At 40.7% G+C, this 25077-nt stretch overlaps 1 protein-coding gene across 1 annotated transcript in view; it reads right to left on the reverse strand.

Annotated features, from left to right (window-relative positions):
- Positions 1 to 25077, reverse strand: part of cfap74 (cilia and flagella associated protein 74) — a 134130-nt gene that overhangs the window by 41457 nt on the left and 67596 nt on the right. The window contains exons 18-23 of the mRNA XM_055659016.1: positions 23535 to 23574; positions 21869 to 21924; positions 17887 to 18009; positions 14688 to 14809; positions 7409 to 7537; positions 1980 to 2067 (exon numbers count right to left, since the gene is read on the reverse strand). Coding sequence (XP_055514991.1) covers positions 1980 to 2067; positions 7409 to 7537; positions 14688 to 14809; positions 17887 to 18009; positions 21869 to 21924; positions 23535 to 23574 — 558 coding nt within the window. The remainder of the gene's footprint in view (positions 1 to 1979; positions 2068 to 7408; positions 7538 to 14687; positions 14810 to 17886; positions 18010 to 21868; positions 21925 to 23534; positions 23575 to 25077) is intronic.

The raw sequence follows: 25077 nt of genomic DNA on the forward strand, positions 1-25077 counted from the left end.
CTGACAACATTTAAGAACTGTCTCATTGAGCACTTGAGTGGCTCACGCATAGAAGGTTACAGGCCAAGTGCTGGAAGATGGGATTAACATGGACAGGTGGCTGGCTGTTGATCAGTGTGGACATGGTAGGCCAAATGGCTTCTCTTCATGAGGTATGACCCAAAGACTACAACACTGCTTCCACATGGAGCAGGAGATAAACTTGAGAGCTAGCGTCAAATAAGTAAACATCACAGTGCACTTGCACAACAATAGCAAGGATAAGATAGCCCGAATTGGAGATTCCAGAGAAAGTGAAGCTGGGTTCAGCAGAGCGGTGAAGGTGATCTGATAGACGATTGCAAGTTTGTTAAGATAAGTAGAAAAAAAAATATTCGTGTGGGTTGGATAGTCAAAAAAGATAGTGCCAGAGAGAGGTGATATTTTTCTGGTTGCACATAGGAGAATATTTACATTCTCACATTTTGACCTTTTAAAGTTGAAATCTACAGCCAGCACTGGGAAATGTGCTTTTAAGTGTGCACCTACGCTACAGCGTGGAAACAGGCCCTTCGGCCCACGGAGTCCGCGTTCACCAATGATAACCCATACATTAGTTCTATCCCTCGCACTGCGGACAATTTACAGAAGCTAATTACCCCACAAACCTGCATGTCTTTGGAATGTGAAACCCACGAGGTCCCAGGGAGAAAGTACAGACAGCACCTTTGAGTCGAAGGCACACAAAAATGCTGGAGAAATTCAGCGGGTGCAGCAGCATCTATGGAGCGAAGGAAATAGGCAACGTTTCGGGTCGAAACGTTACCTATTTCCTTCGCTCCATAGATGCTGCTGCACCGGCTGAGTTTCTCCAGCATTTTTATGTACCTTCGATTTTCCAGCATCTGCAGTTCCTACTTAAACACCGTTAAGTCGAATCCAGGCACAACACTGCATATGTGCCACTGTGCTGACCTTCATAGTAATTCATAGAGTTTTAATTGGCTGTGCAAGATTGGGTCAGAGCAGGTGGGTATAAACTGGCAGTGTTTAAAGTTCTGCTGTGTGGGGATGTTTTATGTCAAAACCCTATAGTGTGTTGTGTCCTGTTGATTTTTATTGTATGGCTGTATGGAAATTCATTTCATTGTGCCATCAGGCACACGTGACAATTAAATCTATCTTGAATCTTGAATCTTGATCTTGAAGCACCAAGATAACATTTTCAAAATCAACTCTAAGAAGGAAAGGGAAATATTTTTGCACATTCTGTTACCGGCTGCAGCAGAGGACATGGGCAGATTACTGCCTTCATTGGGCATCTGATTTCATGCCCATTGAAATAAACACAAGATAATTTGGACCTGGAGACAGCCCACCTTTCAAGACAATCTTCTGGAATGGGCTGGTCAGTTTGTAAAGAGGTATGTGAACTGTGTGTGCACAAGGAAGTGAGGTCACTGCTTGTGTAGGAAGGAACTGCAGGTGCTGGGTTACACTGAAGATAGACACCAAATGTTGGAGTAACTCAGCGGTCAGGCAGCATCTCTGGAGAAATGTATGTGACATTTTCTGTCGGAACCCTTCTTCAGACAAGCACGTTGAGTTACTCCAGCATTTTGTGTCTATCTTTGGGGTTATTGCTTGTGTGTTGGATAAGTAATAACACAGTATATTTAAGAGACAAGGCTTATATGTTTTAATTGGAACACCTTTTCTTGGTGTTTCATCCCAACACGATTAATGTTTAGCCAGATTACGAAGGATGGAACAGGAAACTTTGCCTACTTCACTGTAGGGTTAATTTGGGCCTTGAAACTCATAATGCTTTCTGTAAGCTTGGGGCCATACAAAGCTACTGTTCGTTTCTACCATTGATGTGGATATGATGATTGTAATTAATCAAACATCTATAAATCACCTTATTATTGAATCAGAAGAAAACAAACATTTAACTTTCAATTAGATACTATTTTATCATATGAGAAAAATATATTAACCTGTTTTGCCACCCAAATGTCCATTGGAGCCTCCAGGACCAGGCTTTCCTGATAAAAGTAAATCCGAGCATCTTCAGGTAAAGATTGTCTGAAATACATACAATACATAACAAATCTTTTTTTTAATGGAATTTAATACGGTTTGAGGTAATAACTTTTAGGGCATTGAATATCAACAGGACATGTGCAGTGGAGGGGGGACCCTAAGATCCGCTATACAATAATGCTGTTAAGGATTTTTTCCATTAACTGTATACTATCACCGTACAAATTGGTAGGGGCCACTGGAATGTTCATGTACAGAGGGACCCTGGGTTGCAAGCCCATTGATCACTGAAAGTGGTGAGACTGGTGGGTATTCTTGATATAGAGTTGAGATGTCATAGAACATAATACAGCACAGGAACAGACTTTTCGGCCCACAATGTCTGTCTCAAACATAATGCCAAGATAAACTAATGTCATTTGCCTGCACGTGATCAATTCTCTGCATATTCATGTGCCTATCTAAAAGCCCCTTAAATGCCACTATTGCACCTGCCTCCACCACCAACCCAGGCACCCACTGCTCTCTGTGTAATAAACATGCCCTGCATATCTCCGTTAAACTTTGCTCCTTTCACTTTAAAGTTATGCCCTCTAGTCGTTGACATTTCCAGCCTGTGAAAAAAGTTATACTTTCTACCCTAACTATGTCTCCCCTCAGCCTTCAATGCTCCAGAGAAAACATTCCAAGTTTGTCCAACCTCTTCTTATAGCCAATGTCCTCTAATCTAGGCAGCAATTAGGTAATCTCTTCTGCATCTTCTCCAAAGCCTCCATATCCTTCCTGTAATGGGGTGAATAGAACTGTTTGCAATACTCCAATTGCAGCCTAACCAAAGTCCTATAAAGATGTATTTTGACTTTACTTTTATATTCAATGCTCTGATCAATGAAGGCAGGCATAACATGTGCCTTCTTTACGTCTCTATCTCCACGTATTACCACTTTCAGGGAGGTGTGGACTTGGACCCTAAGATCCTCTATACAATAATGCTGTTAAGGATTTTTTCCATTAACTGTATACTATCACCTTACATGTCATGTTGTAGATGTACAAAATATTGGCAAAAATGGACTGCAGTATTATGTACAGTTCTAGTCACCAACTCAAAAGCATGTATCATCAAACTCAGGAACAGCTACTTCCCCTCTGTTATCGGGCTTCTGAAGCTGGGGTACAGTCTGATTCACCTCTATCCCATTACGGACATTGGACTTTGTCTGTGGAACTGGTGCGATACAATGCTGAGAACTATGTTCTGCACTTTGCATCTTACCCTTTGCTCTTTCTATTATACTTGCTTGTATCTATGAATAGTATTGATTGGATAGCATGTAAAGCAAAGCTTTCCACCGTACCTTGGTACATGTGACAATAATAAACCTAATCTTAAACTACGATTGTGGTAACATTAGAAAGAATGCATAAGTAATTCACTTGGATATTGACTAGAATGGAGGGATATATTTATAACGAGAGATTAGATAGGTTGGTCTATCCTCATTGGAACATAGGAGAATGAGTGGTGAACTTATAGAGGTTTATAATATTATGAAGGGGCATAAATATATTATGGTCAGTCTTTTTCCTCAAGTCTAAAATGAGATGGCATAGCTTTAAGATGAGAAGGCAGAAATTGAAAGGAGATCTGAGGGGTAAGATTTTCACAGAGAATGTGATAGTTATATGGCATGAGCTGCTGGAGGAAGTTGGACATCTCGCTGTGCTGCGAGACCAAAAGGTTTCAGGCAGACCAAAGAGCGTCTTTCATCTAGTTGATGGCGAGGCATCAAACAGGTTGCAGAAACGTACCTTGGAGAGGTATCTCTCCTCCAGAAGAGCCCAGGTTGTGTCTAAATGTTGATACCCAATTATCTAGAAAGGCACTTGAACCCAAAATGTTTTGGCTTCTGCAGGGATTTCTGACATTGGAAAGAAGCTGCCCTTTGCAGTTAGTTGCCTGACACAAGCTTTGATGCTAAAGGATTTAATGATCTGACTATAATTCTGACACATTTTATTTCAGTTTTAAGCAAATTAAAAATAAACTCTGATGTGTTGTTTGAAGAAATAAATTCAAAATTAGACACTTTTTTTCACAAGTGAAAGGGCTCAGCTCAATGAATGTTGATGGCTTGCAGATTGGACGGTTGTGTCCCAGATATCCCTACAACTGCTGAGTGGAGCACAGTTCTTTTGTTTTATATTTCACTCCTCTCTTCTCCTTATCTGACGCCTTTTTGTCTCCTTTTCACCTCCACGCTTTGTCACTTCCTCAGCACATCTGCCAAACAAATCCCACACAAATCCATTTATCAGGTGCTAGGGTTTGTTTTGTCCCCACTTCCCTTCTCCAGCTTTCTCTCCACTACTGCAATCAGTCTGAAGAAGGGTGCCGACCCGAAACACTGTCTATCCATTCCCTGCACAGATGCTGTTTAAGAAGGAACTGCAGATGCTGGAGAATCGAAGGTACACAAAAAGGCTGGAGAAACTCAGCGGGTGCAGCAGCATCTATGGTTTCGGCCCGAAACGTTGCCTATTTCCTTCGCTCCATAGATGCTGCTGCACCCGCTGAGTTTCTCCAGCTTTTTTGTGTACCCTGCACAGATGCTGCCTGACCCGTTGAGTTCCTCCAGTACTTTGCCTTCTCCTCCAGATTGTAGCATTTACAGCTCCTTGTGACTCCTTTTAATTGGATGTGATCTTTATCACGTGAAGATATTCTGTTAATTTTTACAATTAATCACAATTAGTTTTAACTGATCTGCAGCCTATGCCAAATTTTTAAATAAACTTATTGCTTTAAAATTGGAACCAGCGAAGTGAACCTTTGACAGCACTAGCAGTCTAAAGGCACTCACTCATGGTGGTCCATGGCTGGGAACTTAGGTCCTACTGCGCATTTGGACAATACCTGAGGCCTGGTACATTCACGGGAGGGTTGTGAGTGGTGAATGTGGGGTGTTGGTTGTGTCAAGTGACATTGAGCCTGTTGATCTGCAAGAATCGCAGAGATTTTGGGCAGAGAAACAATTCTGAAAGCCACAAAAATGATCGTATACTGCAGTAAACAATGGGAATTTCTTTAAAAGCATTATAGTGTGCAGTTCGAGTTGCCCCCTTGTAGGAAGGATGTGAAGGCTTTGGAGAGGGAACAGAAGAGTTGAGCAGAATGCTGTTTGGATTAGAGGGTATTAATTATAAGGAGTGCTTGGACAAAACTGGAGCATCAAAGGCTGAGGGGAGACTTGATAGAAGTGTAGCAAATTATGGGAGGTGAACATAGGGTAGACAGTCCAAACCTTTTTCCCAGGGTAGAAATGCCAAAGACGAGGGCATTGCTTTAAGATGAGAGGGGCAAAGTTTATAGGAGATGTGCGGGAAAAGTTTTTTTTTACACCGAGTGCTGTGCCTGGAACATAGTGCCAGGGGTGGTGATGGAGGCAGATACGATAGTGGCATTTAAGTGGCGTTTAGACAGGTACATGGAAATGCAGGGAATGGAGGGACATTACATATGCAGGCAGAGGAATTAGTTTAACTTTGCACCATGTTCAGCACAGACATTGTGGGCCAAAGGGCCTGTTCCTGTGCTGTACTGTTCTATATCCATATGGTGATTTCTTCTCATAGTTGCAGATGATTCCAATGTGTCTGTACAGCAGCTTCATTACTTTCATCTGTGTTACTGATCAAAGGAGAACTTTAAATTCTCATTGATTTGCAAATGAAACCCTCTGAGAAATAGTACTTGTAGCTAAGTACAACCTCACTATAAATCTAAATTAAGTATTTCATTTATTTACATTTGCTTAGTAATTAATTCTCCATGTATAATAAATGACACAAAACTACAGTCTTGAAGTCCACAGAAAATCACTTATAACTCTGCAAAGGAAATGATAAACTCAGCTCACAATGTATCTGCATTTTATGTTTTTCCTTTTAATCTATTTTTAATGTTAAAAGAAAGAAAGTGAATAAATTAAGACAAAGCAAAATAGTTTTCATGGTACATTATTTGTCTTTGAGAGTCAGCTGATGAACATTATATCCAAATTCACAATTCAGTTATTACTTGTATCATTTCTTTTCTCTGCCGTTTTATTTTTCTGTGGGGTACTTCACTTGCTTGCATCTCTTAGATAACCACAAGTCATTCACAGATTACAGTTGCTGTTATAAACCTTCTATTTTACACTCTCAACAGCAATTTGTCAATTATAGAATATACAGGACAGGAACAGGCCCCTTTTCCCACCGTGTCTGTGTCGACCTTGATGCTAATCCAAACTAACCCCATTTGCTGCAGGGGTACACAAAAATGCTGGAGAAACTCAGCGGGTGCAGCAGCATCTTTGGAGCGAAGGAGATAGGCAACGTTTTGGGCCGAAACGTTGCCTATCTCCTTTGCTCCATAGATGCTGCTGCACCCGCTGAGTTTCTCCAGCATTTTTGTGTACCTTCGATTTTCCGGCATCTGCAGTTCCTTCTTAACCCCATTTGCAGGCAGGTGGTCATTATTCCTTAATTCTGTACCTGTTTATGTGTCTGCTAAATGCCTCTTCAATATATTGGCTTCTACCCTCCTCTCCCATGGCCACACATTCCAGACACCTTTTAAAAAAAAATCTCCTATAAGCTTCCTCAAGCTTACATGAAATCTATGCCCTCTACTCTGAGGAAAAAGACTGACTATCTACCTTATCAATGCCTCTCATCATTTTATAAACGTCCATCAGGTCATCCCTCAGCTTCCAATACTCCATAGAAAACAATCCAAATGTTTCCATCACCCTCTTTACAGCTATCACTCTCCAACCCAGGCCATATCCCGGTGAATTTTCACACCTTCTCCAATGCTTTCACATCCTTCCTGTAGTCTGGCAACCAAAACTGCAAATATGACTGAACTAGTTTTACGCAGCTGGAATATAACTTCCCAACTTTTATACTAAGTATCATGATTGGTGAAGGGAAGCATGCCCCATTCGCCCTTATTACCATCTGATCCACTGGCGTTATCAAGTCCTCGACAATTCTTTGCCTTTCTATCTGCACCTGACCCCATCACCATTGAATCGTACCAGGGTTTGCCGCAGTTCCCTCCATCCTTCCACATAGCTCCACTTTTGTTTTCAACCCACCTTTCCGGTCAGGTTTTCGACCTCAGTTCTTAAGCACCCATACCTTAACACCACATGTGCACTCCTTTCTTTCCATGAAGTGCCTCAGACGATTTGTTATGTTTGAAGAATAATACAAGTTGTTGGCAAATCTCTAAAACTGTTGCCCATGTTGTGTATGCACCCCTCTCGTACAGTAACTTTTATTCAGCTATATGGCTCACCTTGTATTCACTAATGTGATAAAGACTTACCTTGGCACAAATTTGAGTTGAAAACTTAAACTGGAGTGCGCTTGGATATAACCACTTTTAGGTAAAAATTCCAAATGGTTTTTCAACTCTTCGCGCACTACAAACTTCACCTGGTGTGCTATGGAATCCCTGGAAAAACAAAACACAAGGCAAATACCAATGTAGACACAAGACCTGTACCTCACATTTCACTTGGGTAGACCGCACTCAATGCTACAAACTTTGAGTTTTCCAATTTCAGGTAACCCACTGCCTCTGTACTCCACTTTAACCCATCCACCCATGGTCGCCCCCTTTGCCTAATATTACCATCTTTTCCCCCTGCTCCCCAACTCCCCCAATGTTGTATTTCGCTTTGTTTCCCTCTGGTTCCACCTATCAGCCTCCCCTGTCCCCTTCGTCCCACCCTCTCACTTCCACATATTGTCAATCTTCCCTCTGCATTTTCAGATCTAATGCAAGGTTTTGACCTGAAACGTCAACTATCTCTTTGTCTCCATAGAAGCTGTCTGAACTGCTGAGATCTTTCAGCAGTTTGTTTTTTGCTTCAAATACAAATGTAACCAAGTTAATTAAATGGAACAAAGTACTATAGTGTAGTTCATAAACTGGTTGAGGCATTTCTTATTGCTTCGTCAGGATCATCCAAAAGCATTATCTGATCATCATCTGTCTACTCCTTCATCAGTTGCTGCCTGATCCACTAAAGGTTCTCCGGCACTTTGTGTTTTGCCTCTGATCATCATCATTCTGCTATTTATGGAAGTATTTTGAATACAAATTGACTTGCTGTACATTCTATAATACGGCAATGACTTTACTGTAACGCACTAATGGAGATTGTAAGGTATTTTACACATGTTTCAAAGTCGAAAGGGAGCAAAACCAGGCATTTCTTAGGATGAAACACAACGCACACCCACTCACCCAACCACCAATCAACACATGCATACTCATCAACAAACACACACACACAGACATACATACACGCCAATAACACACACACATACATTCCCGCGCTCACCACTAACCAACACACACACACACACACATACAGAAGAATTGATAACTGCGCTTGGACGAGTCTTCACATTTCTTACTGACAACCTGAGGCAATGATTATCATCATTGCATGAACTTTACATTATGAAACACTTTGACTATAATAAATATAGACATTAGGCTACATAAATGGATAATGGCAATTTTATAATGTCTTTAACAATTAAAAATTAGAGAAATTTATAAGTGATATGATTAGTTGTTTTAGCCATAGGCTATGAGACACAATATTTAAAAGTATACACTGCTGCACAATTTCAGCGTATATAAAACACTGCAATTTAACTTGCGTATGATTTAATGCAAGAGTGTGGATGGGGGATTTAGTGAATTCTAAAAGCAAAATATTTAAACTTTAAAGAGTACATGTACAAAAACTTAGGAGGCTTATTTTTTTCTGAACATTGAAGCACGCAAACTAGCCGTTCGGCCCGACATCCATGTAGACCAAGAAGCCCTATCTAAGCTAGTTGCATTTGCCCGTGTGTGGTCTATATCCCTCTAAACCTTTTCCATCCATGTAACTGTCCAAATGGGGTCAAGGAAAGAGCGTTCACGTCGCGGTCCTGTTTCCACCAATCTTTCCACCACCGCGTGCAAGAAGCACAAGAAGCGCAAGAAAGACACTGTTGCATACAGATGCCGAGAGATGTGTTCAGCTTTGCTCTGGCCGAACAACTTCTAATCTTGTGTGTGGACTCGACAAGAAGAAGAAGACTGTCCAAATGTCTTTTAAATGTCATTGTACCCCCTTAACTACTTCCTCTGACAGCTCCTTCCATATGCCCCTCAAATTCCATTTCAATCTCTCCCTTCTCACATTAAACCTATGCCCTCTAGTTCTTGATTAACCTACCCGTGGGGAAAAAAGTTTGTGGTATTCATCCTATCTACTTCCCACATGCTTTTATACACCATTCACTTCCTGCACTCCAAGAAATAAAATCCTTGCACTCCAAGGAATCCCTGCACTCCAAGGGGTAAAATTAAATATACTGTAGGTACGTATGATTATTTAGCAAATCAAATAGGAGGATAAAAGTGACGACAAAACAAATTACGAGCAGGTAACACGCAGGTAATGCTTGGAGTTTGTAGGGCCGCACAGTGGCGCAGCGGTAGAGTTGCTACACTTACAGCGGTAGAGAGACGGGTTCAATCCTAACGCCGGGTGCTGTCTGTGTGGTGTTTGCACATTCTCCCCATGACTATGTGGGTTTTCTTCGCGTGCTCCGGTTTCCACTCACATTTCAAAACATGCAGGTCTGTAGGTTAATTGGCTTCAGTAAATTGTTCGCAGTGTGTAGGATAGAACTGGTGTATGGGTGATCATTAGCCGTCACAGACTCGATGGGCCGAAGGGGCTGTTTCCACGCTGTAGCTATAAACTCTAAACTCTAAATGTGAGCGCTGTGGATGAATTTGTTGGAAGATAATTGACCTGCTTTCCATTGCCAGCTGTTCTCTGCAGCGAAGGCAGCACAAGCTGCTAATGCAAGGCCAACAATGTTCACACCACTCACAGGACGTGAACATCAGATTCACAAATACACAAGACACTGATACTTATCTGTGCCATTCATCAGGTACTTAGCCCCATTATACATGTGGATTAACTGCTACTGACCTGCTCGTCACACAGTAGCATGCCAAAACTCATGTAGAATTGTCAAATGGGCAATGGTGATTAGGGGTGTTTTGGGAGGGTCTCTCACCTATCAAAACAATCTTTGCTGCCACGGTAATGACTTTCTGCTTGCTATAAATATCTATACAGCATAGATGCCCGAGTAGTATTAAAGTAAAACCAGTCACCAAACATTCAATAGCCCCAAATATAAACGTAAAATATAATCTGCAAAATTAGTAATAATTAGTTTTGTTTTGATTTTAGAGATACAACATGGAAACAGGCCCTTCGGCCCACCCAGATCACCCATTCATTAGTTCTATCCTACACACTAGGGTACATTTACAGAGGCCAATTAATCTACAAAGCTGCAGGGATGTGGGAGAAAACTGGAGCACCCAGAGCAAACCCACATGATCACAGGGAGAAATTACATGAAACCCATATGATCACAAACTACACACAGATAGCACCTGAGGTCACGAGGTCTCTCACCTGGGTCTCTGGCATCAAGTGGAAGCAGTTCTACCAGCTGCGCCACTGTGCTGTCCCTAATGTAAGGGAGGAATGAATGGGTCTTGAGGTGGTTTTATTCATTCTCAGGATATGAACACCACTGCAAGGCTGTTCCTCATCCTTGGCATCTTTTAAAAGCTGATGTTGGCTGCGGCTCCTGCGATGAGACTGTTCTATTAATTCCATTAAGTGAGGATTCCAGAGGCAGTGAGGGATATGTCTCAACAGGGATCCTGTATGTCTTGGAGGGAAATCTGCAGGGGCTGTATCCCAGGGGTCTGCTGTCCTTCTCCTGCCAGATGCTGGAGGGTTAGGGTTAGGGAACGACTGAGAGGTGCTATCACAAAACTTGGTGAGTGCCTGCTGTGCACCCTATATACAGTAGCTGCAGTATGCTGATAGTGATGGGAGTGGATACATTACTTAATAGATGAGTTATAAATCCAGCAGGTTGCTCTGAGTTGGAGAGAACAGATTATTTGAAAAATGACTGCAATTACGTGTGACAAATACTCCAGTGTGAATACTCTTAACTCGTTAATGTGTGAGGGAAGTTTTTTTATAGTAGAAACAAAGAACTGCAGATGCTGTTTTATACCAATGATAGACACAAAGTGCTGACACAACTCAGCTGGTTAGGCCGCTACTCTGGAGAAAAAGAATTGGTGACATTTTAGGTTTGGGCTCTTCCCTTCTGGAGAGTCAGTGAGAACTATTGTTGATCTGTTGTGGAAGTTGGTGAGTTTTCTTCTTGTACGGTTATCCTTTAATACAAGAGTTCTCAGACTAGTCAAGCAAATAAATGACAACAGTGAGAAATTCCAGAGCAAGTGCAAGAAAAAAATATGGTTCATCCTCTCTAGATGTAATCCTTTCTCACTAATCACAATCATATGGTACGTCTGAATGACATTAACATGAAATTTGGCTTTCACTCCAACCGAGGTTGAGTGGTGCCACCTTCATTTTGCAGTTTTGCTCAAGGGTAAGCTGGGTGGATGATTTAAATGGCTTAAATTCTTAATAAGTTCCAAACACTCAAACCGCCTGTAGCCGCAAGAAATTACCAGCTGATCTGACAACTGTCAGAGGCACGGCTGGCACGTGACGTCAGTGGCATTGTGTGCAACTAATGCACCAAATGAACCATCCCCTTTTTCACCAGGAACACACTAAAGATGTGTGTAAAGGGGCTGCCCCACTGCGGCGACCTAATCCGTGAGTTAAGAAGAGTGTCTTCGACCTTCAAGCTCGAGGGCACTTGCCTGGAAAGCTTCGAGCCGGATCAGCCCTCGTTGAAAACGCGAGCTGGATCAACCGACCGCACACACACAAACACATCGCAAAGATGGAGACCAGGGAAAGCGGGGGAGCGCTGTCTGAAATTCACACCCGCGATGAAGAGGAAGGTAAATGACAGCTGCAGTGTATGGTAAGTTCTTCAGAGAGCGCGGGGGGAGGGGGAGAGAAGGAGAGAGAAAGGGGGGGAGAAGGGGGGGGGGGGGGGGGGGGGAAAGGAGTGGAGACACTTTTAAGAAATAATTTTAAGAAAGTATAATAAAGTTTAGCGGGCATTTTACCTACAAGTATGTTTTTCTTGGTCCTGAAAACTCCAATTAGCTAATCAAAATACACGGTCAGCGAAGGAGATCCCCTACGTCTGCCATCGACTGTTTGTAACTAAATAGCGACCCCCACTCAAATGCTCTACGAGTTAAAAAGACCCATGCTGACCAAATTTTACTCGCGGAAAATTTTTTAACATGCTGAAACATTTCCCGCGACCTAGCTGCGGCCACGAGTATTCAGGAACTTCCCTCAAGCATGAAGGAGAGTTCCAGTGACCTCTTTGAACTTCCTTGGACCACGTGTCGACCATGCTGCGAGTAACTCAGTGGGTCAGGAACAAAGGAATAGGAATAGGTGAAGAGGAATTTTATGTTTGTTGACTATTTTTTTAAAAAAAGAGTCAACGTTAATAACTTTGATGAAAATAGAGCAGGAGATGATGGACTTGATCAGCGGGTCAGACATAGTTCAGCAGAGCACAGGCCATTCGGTCCACCACATCTATGCTGACTATGATGCCACATTAAACTGATCCTATCAGCCTGCATCTGGTCAGTATCCACCTGCTGCCTGCTCACGTGTCTGTTGAAATACCACTGACACTGTAAATATTGCTGTTGTATCTGCAACTTCTGTGGCAAGTGAAACAAGTGAATTCTTCGGAATGTTCAATTCTTAACCTTTGTGCTGCTAAAAGCAAAGGATTAGTATGCTTTGACAAAAGTATTTCATTTTTTTCACAGATAGTACCAGCTGCCTGACAAAGCCAAGGGGTCCATCACAACTTCCACAGTAATTATAGTGTCATTTCTCATGGCAGTGTTCTTGATTCTATAAAAAGGGATGACCAAAAAAGTGTCTGAAATTATCTAATGGCTCAAGGTTACCTGCAGTATATGGTGTATTTTACAGATAGCAAACACTTGCACTTGCATTTAAAGTTCTGATGAAGAATATTTGACGAAACATTCATTTTCTTTCCACAAAACAACTTGACCTGCTCAATATTTCCAGCATTATGTATTTTTATTTCAACTTTCCAGCATCTGCCATCTTTTTGATTTTACTTGCCCTAATATAGTACTTCTCACAAACACTCTTATGTGTGGCAGATTCCCACAAAGAGCAATCTGATATTGACAGGATTACTTGTAATGTTGAGCAGGGGATAAAATATATGCGTTTGATGACCTTCCGCATCCTCAACATGCAGATAATCCGGAAGCAAAGATTAACATTAAAAACAAACAACATGTACAAAGATGAGCCCTGTGTAAAAACGGTTGAGGTGTTGATAAGTTGGTGAAATCGGCTGATACATGGCAGATGGAGTTTAATCCAGATAAATGTGAGATGATGGATTTTGGGAGCAGTATTGAGGCCAGGAAATACAACAGGAATGGGAAAGTCATAGGGAGCACTGATGAACAGAGAGACTTTAGACAAGTGCATAGATTCTTGAAAATGGCAGCACAAGTAAATAATGTGTTAAAGAAGGCATATGGGATACTGGCCTTCATTAGTCAGGGCATTAAGAACACGGAGGTTATGCTCCAGGTTTATCAAATTTTGGTCAGACATCAGCTGAAGAACCGTCTGCAGTTTAAGGTGTCACACAATTGGAAGGATGTTTGGTTTAGAGATACAATGTGGAAACAGGCCCTACGGCCCACCGATCCACGCCAATCAGCGATCACCTGCACACTAGTTCTATCCTACACACTAGGGACAATTTACCTGAAAACCTGCACATCTTTGGAGTGTGGGAAGAAACTGGAGCACCCGGAGGTAACCCACGTGGGCATAGGGAGAACATGCAAACTCTCTACAGATAACATGGGATTGCTCCGGAGAGGGTGCAGAGCAGATTCACCAGCATATTGCCTGGGATGGTGCATTTGATTTATAGGGAGAGACTGGAGAAAAAGGTAGGTCCATTCTCCCATGGAGAAGAGGGGACATGAGTGATGTATACAAAATTATGAAAAGTATATATAGGGTAGATGACAGGAAACGCTTCTCCATAACAGAGGTAGAAAAGAGGACATATATTTAGGATAAGGGAGAAAAGATTCAGAGGGGATTTGAGAGATACCTTTTCACCCAGAGAATGTTGAGTACCACTAATGCACTGCCTGAGAAAGTCATGGAAGCTGAGTTGCTGACAGTATTTAAGAAGTGAACTTTGGGTGGGAAGGGTACGGGCCAAGTGCTGGGAAATGGGATTAGTGCAGATGCGTCAACGTGGATGTGACACAAAATGGCTTGTTTCCATGCTGTATGTCCTATGTCTATAACTCTAATGGGTTCATTGGCCTCTTTCCCTGTTGTGACACAGTAAGATAATGTTGTTTATCTTAAAATGACCTTTACCAGGCATATGGTTCTGAACTATCTGCTATACATGATCACCTTTGCAGATTCACGTTGCGTTTCACCTCACTGTCTTTACGTCAAGAGCATCCTGCCATGAAGGGCTATTTCTCTTTCCAATCAGCATACCTGTTGTGAACACGAATGCCATCTTGATAAAGCCGGTCGTACATGCAGATTTTCAAGTCTATATTAGGATTCGAAATCCAGACTGGTACGTCAATGGCCTCTGCTTGAACTTTAATTGCGATCTATTTTTAGGAGCAGAATAAATAAACCATCAGGGTTAATCTGCATTACCTGCTGTGCTTAATTAAATAGTTGCAATACTTCCAAGCATGCTATTGTTTAGTGGTGGAGTTCATGGTGTAATATTGTATCATGTAAATCAACGAGAATTTAATATTTAAAACAAATATTCAAATTCTTCTTATATATTTTTGTTCTGTGACAATGAATATTTGGTTGTGATCTGCCCACTTTTTGACAGCTGGTGCTAGAAGAAATCCTTCAGCTTACATAGCCAGTGTACCAGTTAAAGGACAATCACAAGGATCTGATATAGTTTCTTAAGGAGACCTAAATGATGGCTACAGCAGCCCATCAATATTCCCCAGTCTTACTTATCACAGCTAGAAAGAATAAAAATACCAGACATATGAAGTATTAGAAACATAGAAACATAGAAAATAGGTACAGGAGGAGGTCATTCGGCCCTTCGAGCCAGCACCGCCATTCATTGTGATCATGGCTGATCGTCCCCAATCAATAACTCATGCCTCCCTTGTCCCCATACCCCTTGATTCCACTAGCCCCTAGAGCTCTATCTAACTCTCTCTTAAACCCATCCAGTGATTTGCCCTCCACTGCCCTCTGTGGCAGGGAATTCCACAAATTCACAACTCTTTGGGTGAAAAAGTATTTTCTCACCTCAGTCTTAAATGGCCTCCCCTTTAGTCTAAGACTGTGGCCCCTGGTTCTGGACTCGCCCAACATTGAGAACATTTTTCCTGCATCTAGCTTGTCCAGTCCTTTTACAATTTTATACATTTCTATAAGATATCCCCTCATCCTTCTAAACTACAGTGAATACAAGCCTAGTCTTTTCAATCTTCAATATTCATGGCCAGAATCCACCAGTATAATACAGGTAAGGATACCTGTTTATTTATAATATTTCATTTATCATAAACTATGCACAGTGTTAATAAATTGAGTTTGCAGTGGCTCTGAGAAGATAGCAACTCAAGAATCCATCACTTTATAATATGACAAATACTTCATATGCAAATACTTCATATGCAAATACACATATCACTCAATATGTGAGGTTTTTTTTTAACACAGTAGAAACAAGGAACTGCAGATGCTGGAGAAAAAGGGCGGGTGATGTTTTGGGTCAGACCTATGTGCCTGCTCAAGAATGTCTACAGGGAGTATGGGGGAGGGGGGGATGAAGAGCTGGAGGCGAGAAAAGATCAGGACGGTCCTGATAGGACCAATCAAGTCTGGCCACAAACGACCTCAGGCAGGATCAAAGATCTTATAGCAGAGCTATATGATCTTTGGGCAGGGTGGTGCCTAATCAGCCCATTGTTGGCTAGGGAAGTAGGGAAGGTGTGATCTCAAGAGGGAAACAATGTGGAGAACTGTGGATCTGATAAACACCTAGGGTGGGGGAAGGGGAAATGGGGGAGGAGAGGGGAGTGTAAGTAGAAGTTAGTCAAATTAGAGATTTCAATGTTCATACCATTGGGTTAGAAGCTACCCAAGTGAAATAGGAGGTTCTGTTCCTCCAATTTGCCTGTTGACTCAATCATATTCCTTCATAATATGTTCTTTGTTTAAGTTTAAATTAGCACCATGCTCGGCACCGTCACTGTGGGCCAAATGACCTGTTTCTGCATCATTTGCATGAACTAGTAGAAATTAAGGGCCTAAACTAATAAAGATTAACTTGGCACAATTTTCTTAGGAAAACAAAAGAGTGAATTTTGTAATCACCCATAGTCTGTGAGTTAGTACTGGATAATTCTGGGAAACCAGAACACCTTGGGCAGAAGAGTGAACACATGAGCATGGCGACTAGAAGGAAGAATAAGCCATATGGTTCAACAAGTCTGCTCCATCATTCAACAAATCACCACTGATCCTCGACCTCAATTCCACTTTCCCTCCCAATTCCCATTTTTCTTGTTGGCCTAAAGACATCTGTTGTATTTGAGGGCTAAATTGTATTGTATTGTATATCTTTATTGTCATTTCCTGAGTATTCACATACCCAGAGGAAACAAAAAAAACGTTGCTCAACTAGTGTCCATTCAGTGTGCATTTAAAATAAATAGAAATAAAAATACATATATCATGAACAAATTTAACACTCTACTAAACATTCAACAGGCGTTCCGATCGGCAGCGGCACAACAGTGGCTCTGCTGCAGTGTGTCCAGGTTTGGTACGCGCTACTTTGGCATGGTTTAGCAGTCAAGCCTGCGGGAAGAAGCTGAGGAGCATCCTGCTGGTTTTGCAGCTAATGCTCCTGTACCTCTTCCCAGATGGCAGGATGGAGAATATGTGATGCGATGGGTGGTAGGAGTCTTTGATGATGGAGATGGCTCTGCTGATACATTTCTTCCTGTATATGTCCAGCAGGAAAGCAGGAAAGTAAATAATTACACTCCCTGTAAATAATTCACAAACTGCACGGTGTCCAGAACCCGAAGTGTATTTATACAAGCCAAACATGGTTACCCTCAAGCCCTGAAGATCCCCCAGGGACCCTTCCTAAGGAAACATTCATTTCGAAACAGAGCCCTCTAGTGGTGACTCCAGGACACAACAACATCTATTGATCTTAGCCTTCAATAGATTCATTGGCTGAGCATCTGAATGGAGAATTATTGCATTACTCCAGATACTGAGTGGAGGAAGGGTTGGAGAAATCTCATGTTTAAAATACTCCACAGTATTCCCATTAGTAATAGCCATGGAGTTACACAAGGCACTCTGGCTAACAGATAATAATCATCTAATCCTGGAATAATAATATGAACTAGTCCACAGTCCCTTGGTTTAAGGAATTGAGTGTATTTTTTAGGATGCGCTGAGAAATGTTCATTACATTCAAGGCACTATATTTATGGAATATTCAAGGCACTAAATTTATGCAAGCTTCTAATATATTGGAGCATAGGCGAAAGGCCACATTTCAATGAGAACCTAGAAAATATGTCTGTCCATTGTGGAAATTGAATGCACTGCCTTTTGATTCAGAGACATGGTGAGCCAAGTAGGCAACTAAACTGCTGCTTTTGATGACACGACTTACATTTCTGTAGGCTCCATAAGCAAATACTAGCTCAAATTCTGCCTGTGCAGTGCCAGGGACTGTAGGCAGAAAGATTATTGGTAATTTGATTGAAGAAAATGGTTCAATCATGTCCTTGGAGACCTAAAAGAATTCAATAAAACAGAAGGACATTTGATGAATTCCAGCAACAAAAGCTAGCTACAAAGGTAATTTGAGATTTCAGGTATTACTTGATAGAATACAGTCCATTTATCATCATTGGTATTGCAAGCAATTGCGTAAAATTAACAACAAATATTCATGTTATTATTGATGTTCTTATATAGCCTTTGTTGCCAATCCTTCGCAAGACCCTTTAGGGGAAAGGTCAAATTGACCTGACTCAAGTTTGTTAAATACATTTCTAAAGTACTACATTTTATTGTTAGGTAACCATCATGCACACACAGCACAATAAAGCCTTACTCCAATGAAAACCAGATGCATAGATAAGGAACCTTTACTCCAATTACTGCATAATTTGAACAATGAGATTTAATTGGCATGGACAGGTTGAGCATGTTTCCACAAATTACAGTGCTGTAACTCTATGGCTATCTCTATAGAACATCGTGGGCCAAATGGCCTGTTCTTGTTTAATTTGCATAACCAATGAACTGGTAGAAATTAATTATAAGATCCTAAAATAATAAAATTACAACATTGGACAATTTGGAGAAAAAAAAATCAGGTGATCACGATTGTTCCAGGCGATCATGGTAGACTTGGTATTTCTATCAGAAATGGAAATGATCTCAGGTTCATTCACAATCAGGTCCGGCTCTCATCTGCAGAAACACACTCCCTCCCTCTTGCAGAACAGGGAGGCATGTGATGGTTTAAACCTTAGCAGATCGACCATCTCCCAGCTTGTTGTGTCATAAAAAGAGTCTGCTGTGGGCACTGTGGGAGGTAGAGGGCCAGAAGCAGATGGTGAGGCTGGAGGGTCGGCCACACAGTGTGCTTGGCCATCTTTCCCTTGGCATTGAATTACTGTTCTTCACATACTCTGCATGAAAACCTGGTGCTTCTTAGAGCTGTCAGTCATCCGTGACTGTTTTCCCTTGCCACTAATTGCTAATATTTGTTGCTCCGCCCTCATTTCGCCTGCATCAAATGATGCACAATCACGGGGAATGGGCTCAGCTCGAACCACATTACAGTGTCGAATGGTGATATCATGACATGCTAAATGCCTTGGCATAAGCATAGAGCATGTTGGGCTGTTGGGCTTATTTTTTGAAGGAATAAAAGCATATAGGTACATTAAAGAACAGAGAATTTGTCAAATATGCCTGCAGGGACACTTACATAAAACAGAGTAATGTAAAAACAAGGATTTGCAGATGCTGGTTTACCAAAGAAAAACACAAAATGCTAGAATAGCTCAGCAGGTCAAGCAGCATCTCAGAAGAACACTGATAGGGTCAGGATCCTCCTTCAAACAGGGTAAACTCATCTTGTGTAAAGTGTAGTTATCTGCTCAAATATAACTACGTGGCACATCTAGATTTAATTGTCGATCATTCCACAGTGACAGTGCTGCAGATTACAACAGTGTCCTTGAGACTCTTGAAAGGTGCCCATAAATAAAATTTATTATTATTATATTTTCCAGCTATATCTCAAAAAGTAAAAACTTTTTTTAAATGCCACGTATTTTGGGTTTTGATATTCCCCATTGTTGAGCATCCTCCCACTTGGCACTTTCTACTAACTTTAAAATTGTACTTTAGATTATAAATTGAAAATATGAATCTAGGTTGCAATTCCAGCAATGGACTTCAGGATTCCCCTTCAGCCTCTTTCAATTATAGATCTGTCCACTATCTTTCAAACCTTGATGTGTGTTCACTTCCTCAAGAACAGCAGCTTCTGCTAAAACATGATTAAATACACGTAACAATGCTTCTGCCAACTCACCTCTAGATTCTTTCAAACTCCATGTAAGATTTGGCTGGAATAGAGATTTATTCTCTCCAAGTTCCCTGAAGGTGGCATCACATGTAAATGGGGTGGTCAAAAAGGCTTTTGGCAGATTGGCCTTCATCAGTCAAAATATTGAGTATAGAAGTTGGGATGTCATGTTGCAGATATATAAGGCGTCGGTGAGGCCACATTCAGAGAATTGTGTTCAGTTCAGCGCATCATGTTGCAGGAAAGATATTGTCAAATTGGAAATAGCGCAGAGAAGATTTACAAAGATGTTGCCAGGCTTCGAGGGTCTGAGCTATAAGCAGAGATTGAGCAGACTGGGACTCTATTTCCTGGAATGCAGGAGGATGAGTGGTGATCTTATGAAGGTGTATAAAATGATGAGAGGACTAGATCGGGCAGATGCACAGAGTCTCTTACCCAGAGTGGGGAAATCGAGAACCAGAGGGCATAGGTTTAAGGTGAAAGGAGAAAGATTTTATAGAAATCTGAGGGGTAACTTTCACGCAAAGGATGGTGGAATGAGCTGCTGGAGGAGGTAGTTGAGGCAGGGACTGTCGCAACGTTTAAGAAGCAGTTAGATAGGTACATGGATAGGATGAGTTTAGAAGGATACGGGCCAAATGCAGGTAAGTGGGCCTAGTGTAGATTGGACATGTTGGTCAGTGAGGTCAAGTTGGGATGAACGGCCTGTTACCACACTGTATGACTATGTTATTTGTTTTCGCCACCCTGTTGCGATCTGACTTTCTTTATTTTGTTTCATGTTCCGAGTAATTTAATTTGAATGGTCCTTTTTGCTTTCATTTTGTTCATCTCTCTCCGAGTCTATTTATATTCTCCTTGTCCTGTACTCTCCATCTACAAGGTCCATCACTCTTTCAGTACCTAATTGTTGCCTCAATGGATAATAGTTTATTATTTTTATAATATAATATCTATCGTTGGTAGACATGGTGTTAAATATTTTCCATTGTTGTTCTATATCATGTCCATTCATTTTATTTTATGTTGGTCCTGCTATCAGCCTTTTCAAATCAATCCTTTTCTAATCTTTACCTTTCATGCCTTTGAATGTCTCAATTATTATTTAAAATGTTATATTATAGGCATTATTACCTATTTTGATCTTGCTTATGGGTCTGGTTCATTCTCCATCATTAGATCTTTGGTTGAAAGTTTAACATGAACTTATAAAGCAATCTTTCATACAATATTGGAACTCCTATTCTTATTCCATTTGGCCAAATAATCAGAATATCTTACCAATCCTTTCACCATGTACAAGTAATAGACAGAGCTGTGGAGTCATACAGATCTGTTCATAATCACTCGCATCCTTCAGCATTTGGCCCAGAGCGTTTAATGCCGAGGTGATCCAACTGTTCATCTATGCTGATAAATGCTGTCAGCAACTGTGCTTCCACCACTCTGTGTACTCCAGATACTCTCAAATACTCCAATACTCTCATACTCTGGGTGAAAAAAGGAACCCCTCTGAATTACTAACCCCTTGCCCTAAATCAGAACTGCACACAATACTTATATTATGCAGAACTGCACATAATATAGACTGAAGAAGGGTCTCGACCCGAAATGTCACCCATTCCATCTCTCAAGAGATGCTGCTGAGTTACTCCAGCATTTTGTGTCTTCCCTTGGCTTTTATCCTTACAGGGACATACTGGCTCTGAACTCTTACAGTTTCTACTTTGAATGCTTCCCATTGTGCAGATGTATTGGGTGTTCTATTCTTTTTCGAGGCCAAGTTAATGATTTCTATCAGTTTAGCTCTGACTCTATACTTTCATTACTTTAATGCTCAGTTTCCCTGCAATTGATTTTTTAAAATGACTTGCAAGATCACTTACCTTCTTTTTAATTGTGTGTTTTCAATAAATATCCAGACTCTGCTTTAAATTGTGCTTGCTGAAGGTAAATCCCATTACCTCCCTCCAGCGTAGAAATCCATTCAAATACGTGAGAATTCAGTTAATCTCATTCAGTTCATTATGACTGAACCTACCTGGCCAATTTTGATCTCATTGGAAACTGGAACATCAATCTCAAACAAATCCTGGTCTGGAAATTCAAATAAATATGGGAGGGTATTAGTCTTAAACGGTGTTTGTAAGTGATCCATATAAATACATATGAAGTAATGCATTCTAGAGAAGAGCGAGCATAGTGAGCATCTACTGTAAATCTGTTGCAGAGGAAACAATGCAAGTCATTAACTAGAAACATTAATAAGTTCATAAACCAAAACAACCAAAATCTGGAATTTGTTTCTAAATTGATAAAAAGTGAAAAACAGAAAAGACACATCAAAAATACATTGTTCCTTGGTTTGATTACACATGGAGTCTGTGTATAGTGTAAATCTCCATGTAAAGATGTGGCTATCCAGTGCTTTTGGTTGTCCTAAAAAGAGACATGAAAGATGCCACACACTGTAACTGCAAGTCCTCTTTTTTTCAAAAAGAAAATGTAGCGACATTGGTGAATAACTTCTTCTCATCGACTATCATGCTCTTGCACCACACTGGACAGCAGTAACCATTACCTCAGCAACCATGATTTACAGTGGATTTTATCTTGGTTTGACCACAGACATTGGTTTTGCACTATGATGGTCTGGTTATGTACTATTACTCATTTAATGTACTATAGATTATTATATATTTATTTATTTATTTATTTTTTATTTTTTTTAATTTTATTTTTATTAGAAGTACGGTAAATTACAATCCTGCATAACACATATATCTTAATACATTTTTTGTACCGCTTCATTTTTTCGAGCTTTAAGAAAAAGGTAGAAGTAAGAAAAGTAAAGAAAGTGCAAGAGAGTCGTGAAGTGCAAGAGTGTTGGGAAAAGAAAGCCCCTTAGGAAGGAAGTTAGAGCTAAAGTGAGCAGAAAAGAAAGAATTCGCTCTTTATAACATTAAACTCAAAAGGGGACTACTCTGTTTTTGTTGTGTTACTCATAAAGATTATTATATATTTATGAATGCGTTATTGGGCCTGCAGAGCTACAGCAGGTAAGAATTTCTTTGTTCAAACATTCTCTTTCTTGACTCATAAAGATGTGCTGATTGGAGTAAAGGGCAGACAACTGGATAAGCGAAGATCAGAGTAGAGGGAGAATGCTGGAAAATAACTTAAGAGCTTAAGACTAAGTCTGATGAAGGATCTCGATCCAAAATGTCACATATCCATGTTTTCCAGAGATTCTGCCTGACCTGCTGAGTTAATCCAGCACTTTGTGTCCTTTTGTGTATTAACCAGCATCTGCAATTATTTGTTTCTTCATTAAGATGTTTTCCAGCTTTCTCCCCACTACTCTATTGATCTGAAGAAGGGTCCCGACCTGAAATGTCATCTGTCCATTTCCCTCTACAGATGCTGTCTAGCCTGCTGAGTTTCTCCAGCACCTTTTTTTAAAAACTCCAGTAACCACACTGGCCCTGCCCATGCAATCGAAGCTCATGCCGTTCACTGTCCTTGTGAATGCAATAGTGCACTGAGAGAGCAGCATAGAACATGCGGTGTGTGCAGATCGGTCCCATTGCAGGTAGCTAGTAACTTTGGTGTGCAAGAGTTTCCTGTTCACTAATCAAATGATTGGTGAAATTCTTTCATGAAGGAGGTTGGTCATATAAAAACCATTTCAGAACCATACAACTTACATGTTTTAAGCGGTGCTGGACTGGTCAATTCACCTTTGGGCTGAAAAAAGCAAATAAAGGCATATTATACAATAGTCAATGTGAGTTTCAACATTTATGTAAGACAAGGCATATCGCCACCGAAGCTTGCCCTGACATTTATGGCTAATCTGACCTGATCTTAACATTAACTCTAGTTTACTACTTGTTCTCCATAATCCATTACCAACCTATCAAACAAAAACCTATTTCAGTCTTCATTGCATTGAAGAACTCATGCTCTGTAATTCTCTAAGCTTCAGAAGTCAAAAGATTCATGAGCCCACAAAAGAAGAAATTCCTTCTGATCATCATTTCAAATGGCCCATTCTTATTCAAAAACCATGCCTATAGTTCTGGATTCCCTCAAAGTTGAAAATATCATCTAAACATTCACCCTGCCGAGCTACCTTTAAATCTTATATGCTTCAACAGATCACCTCTTACATTTCTAACTTTACATGAGTAGACTCTAACTGGTTAATAATTTCTCATCAGGCAAACATTTCATTTGTGCTGGGATATGAATAATTGTCTTCCAGGCCTGTTTGAAATGTGTCTGCTTCTCTTCATGCGAGCTTGCCTTACTGCTTTCATATTTCACGGTCAAATAATTTGCTGTGTTTCCCTCAGTTTTCAGTGCATCCCCAAAGAATGCAGTGAAAAGAAACAAGGAAGGAGTTAGTGTTCTCTGGAGCCCATTTTACATTCCCTGGGCATGATCCAGACCTGGATGAAAATGTCAATGCAGAACATCTTGAGTAAGCTAAGTACTGGGGAAGAGGTTCAATCGTCTCATAAAAACAGCAAAGGTTTGAAGCTTTCCTGTTACACTGCTACAAGTAAAGTAACTTGTATAGAAATAAATGGTTATGATCTTACTTGAAAAAAAACAAAAGTATGATGTAAAATCTCACAACAATGTTCTATTTTACCATTATCTGTATTGTGTAACAGCTTAATTTAAGGGCAGCATGGTGGTTTGCTCCCACATCCCAAAGATGTACAGGTTTGTAGGTTAATTGGCTTGGGTAAGATTTGTAAATGATCCCTCGTGTTTAGGATAGTATTAGTGTACGGGGTCAGCATGGACTCGGTGGGGCAAAGGCCCTTTTTCTGCACTGTATCTCTGAACTTGACAGCTTTAACTCTTAATATATATTGCCATATATATTCCTGTACACCACCCATTTCTCTTTCTCTCCACATTCTACTTGTAGTTCACTTGCAAATATCTCAAATCTTTCACTCTATCTGGCCTGAGCTAGAATTCATTACTAGAATGTACTGCATTTCTATAACTCAAACAGTTGCTCAACTTTTCTCTGATCACTCATTCCTTTATAATCTAAAAAATCACAGCAGTGACAATTAATTGACAAAATATCTCCTTGTGATCATCATCTTGTTTGCCTGTTACAAGACTGTGAACTGTCTGGTATGGGAATGTTTGATGCTCACCCATTAGCACAACAGAAGTACTTTGATGGAGAATAAAGTTTGACTCCAACTTAATTATAAATAT

The sequence above is a fragment of the Leucoraja erinacea genome, chromosome 30 (genome assembly GCF_028641065.1).
Source record: "Leucoraja erinacea ecotype New England chromosome 30, Leri_hhj_1, whole genome shotgun sequence".
Taxonomy (NCBI): domain Eukaryota; kingdom Metazoa; phylum Chordata; class Chondrichthyes; order Rajiformes; family Rajidae; genus Leucoraja; species Leucoraja erinaceus.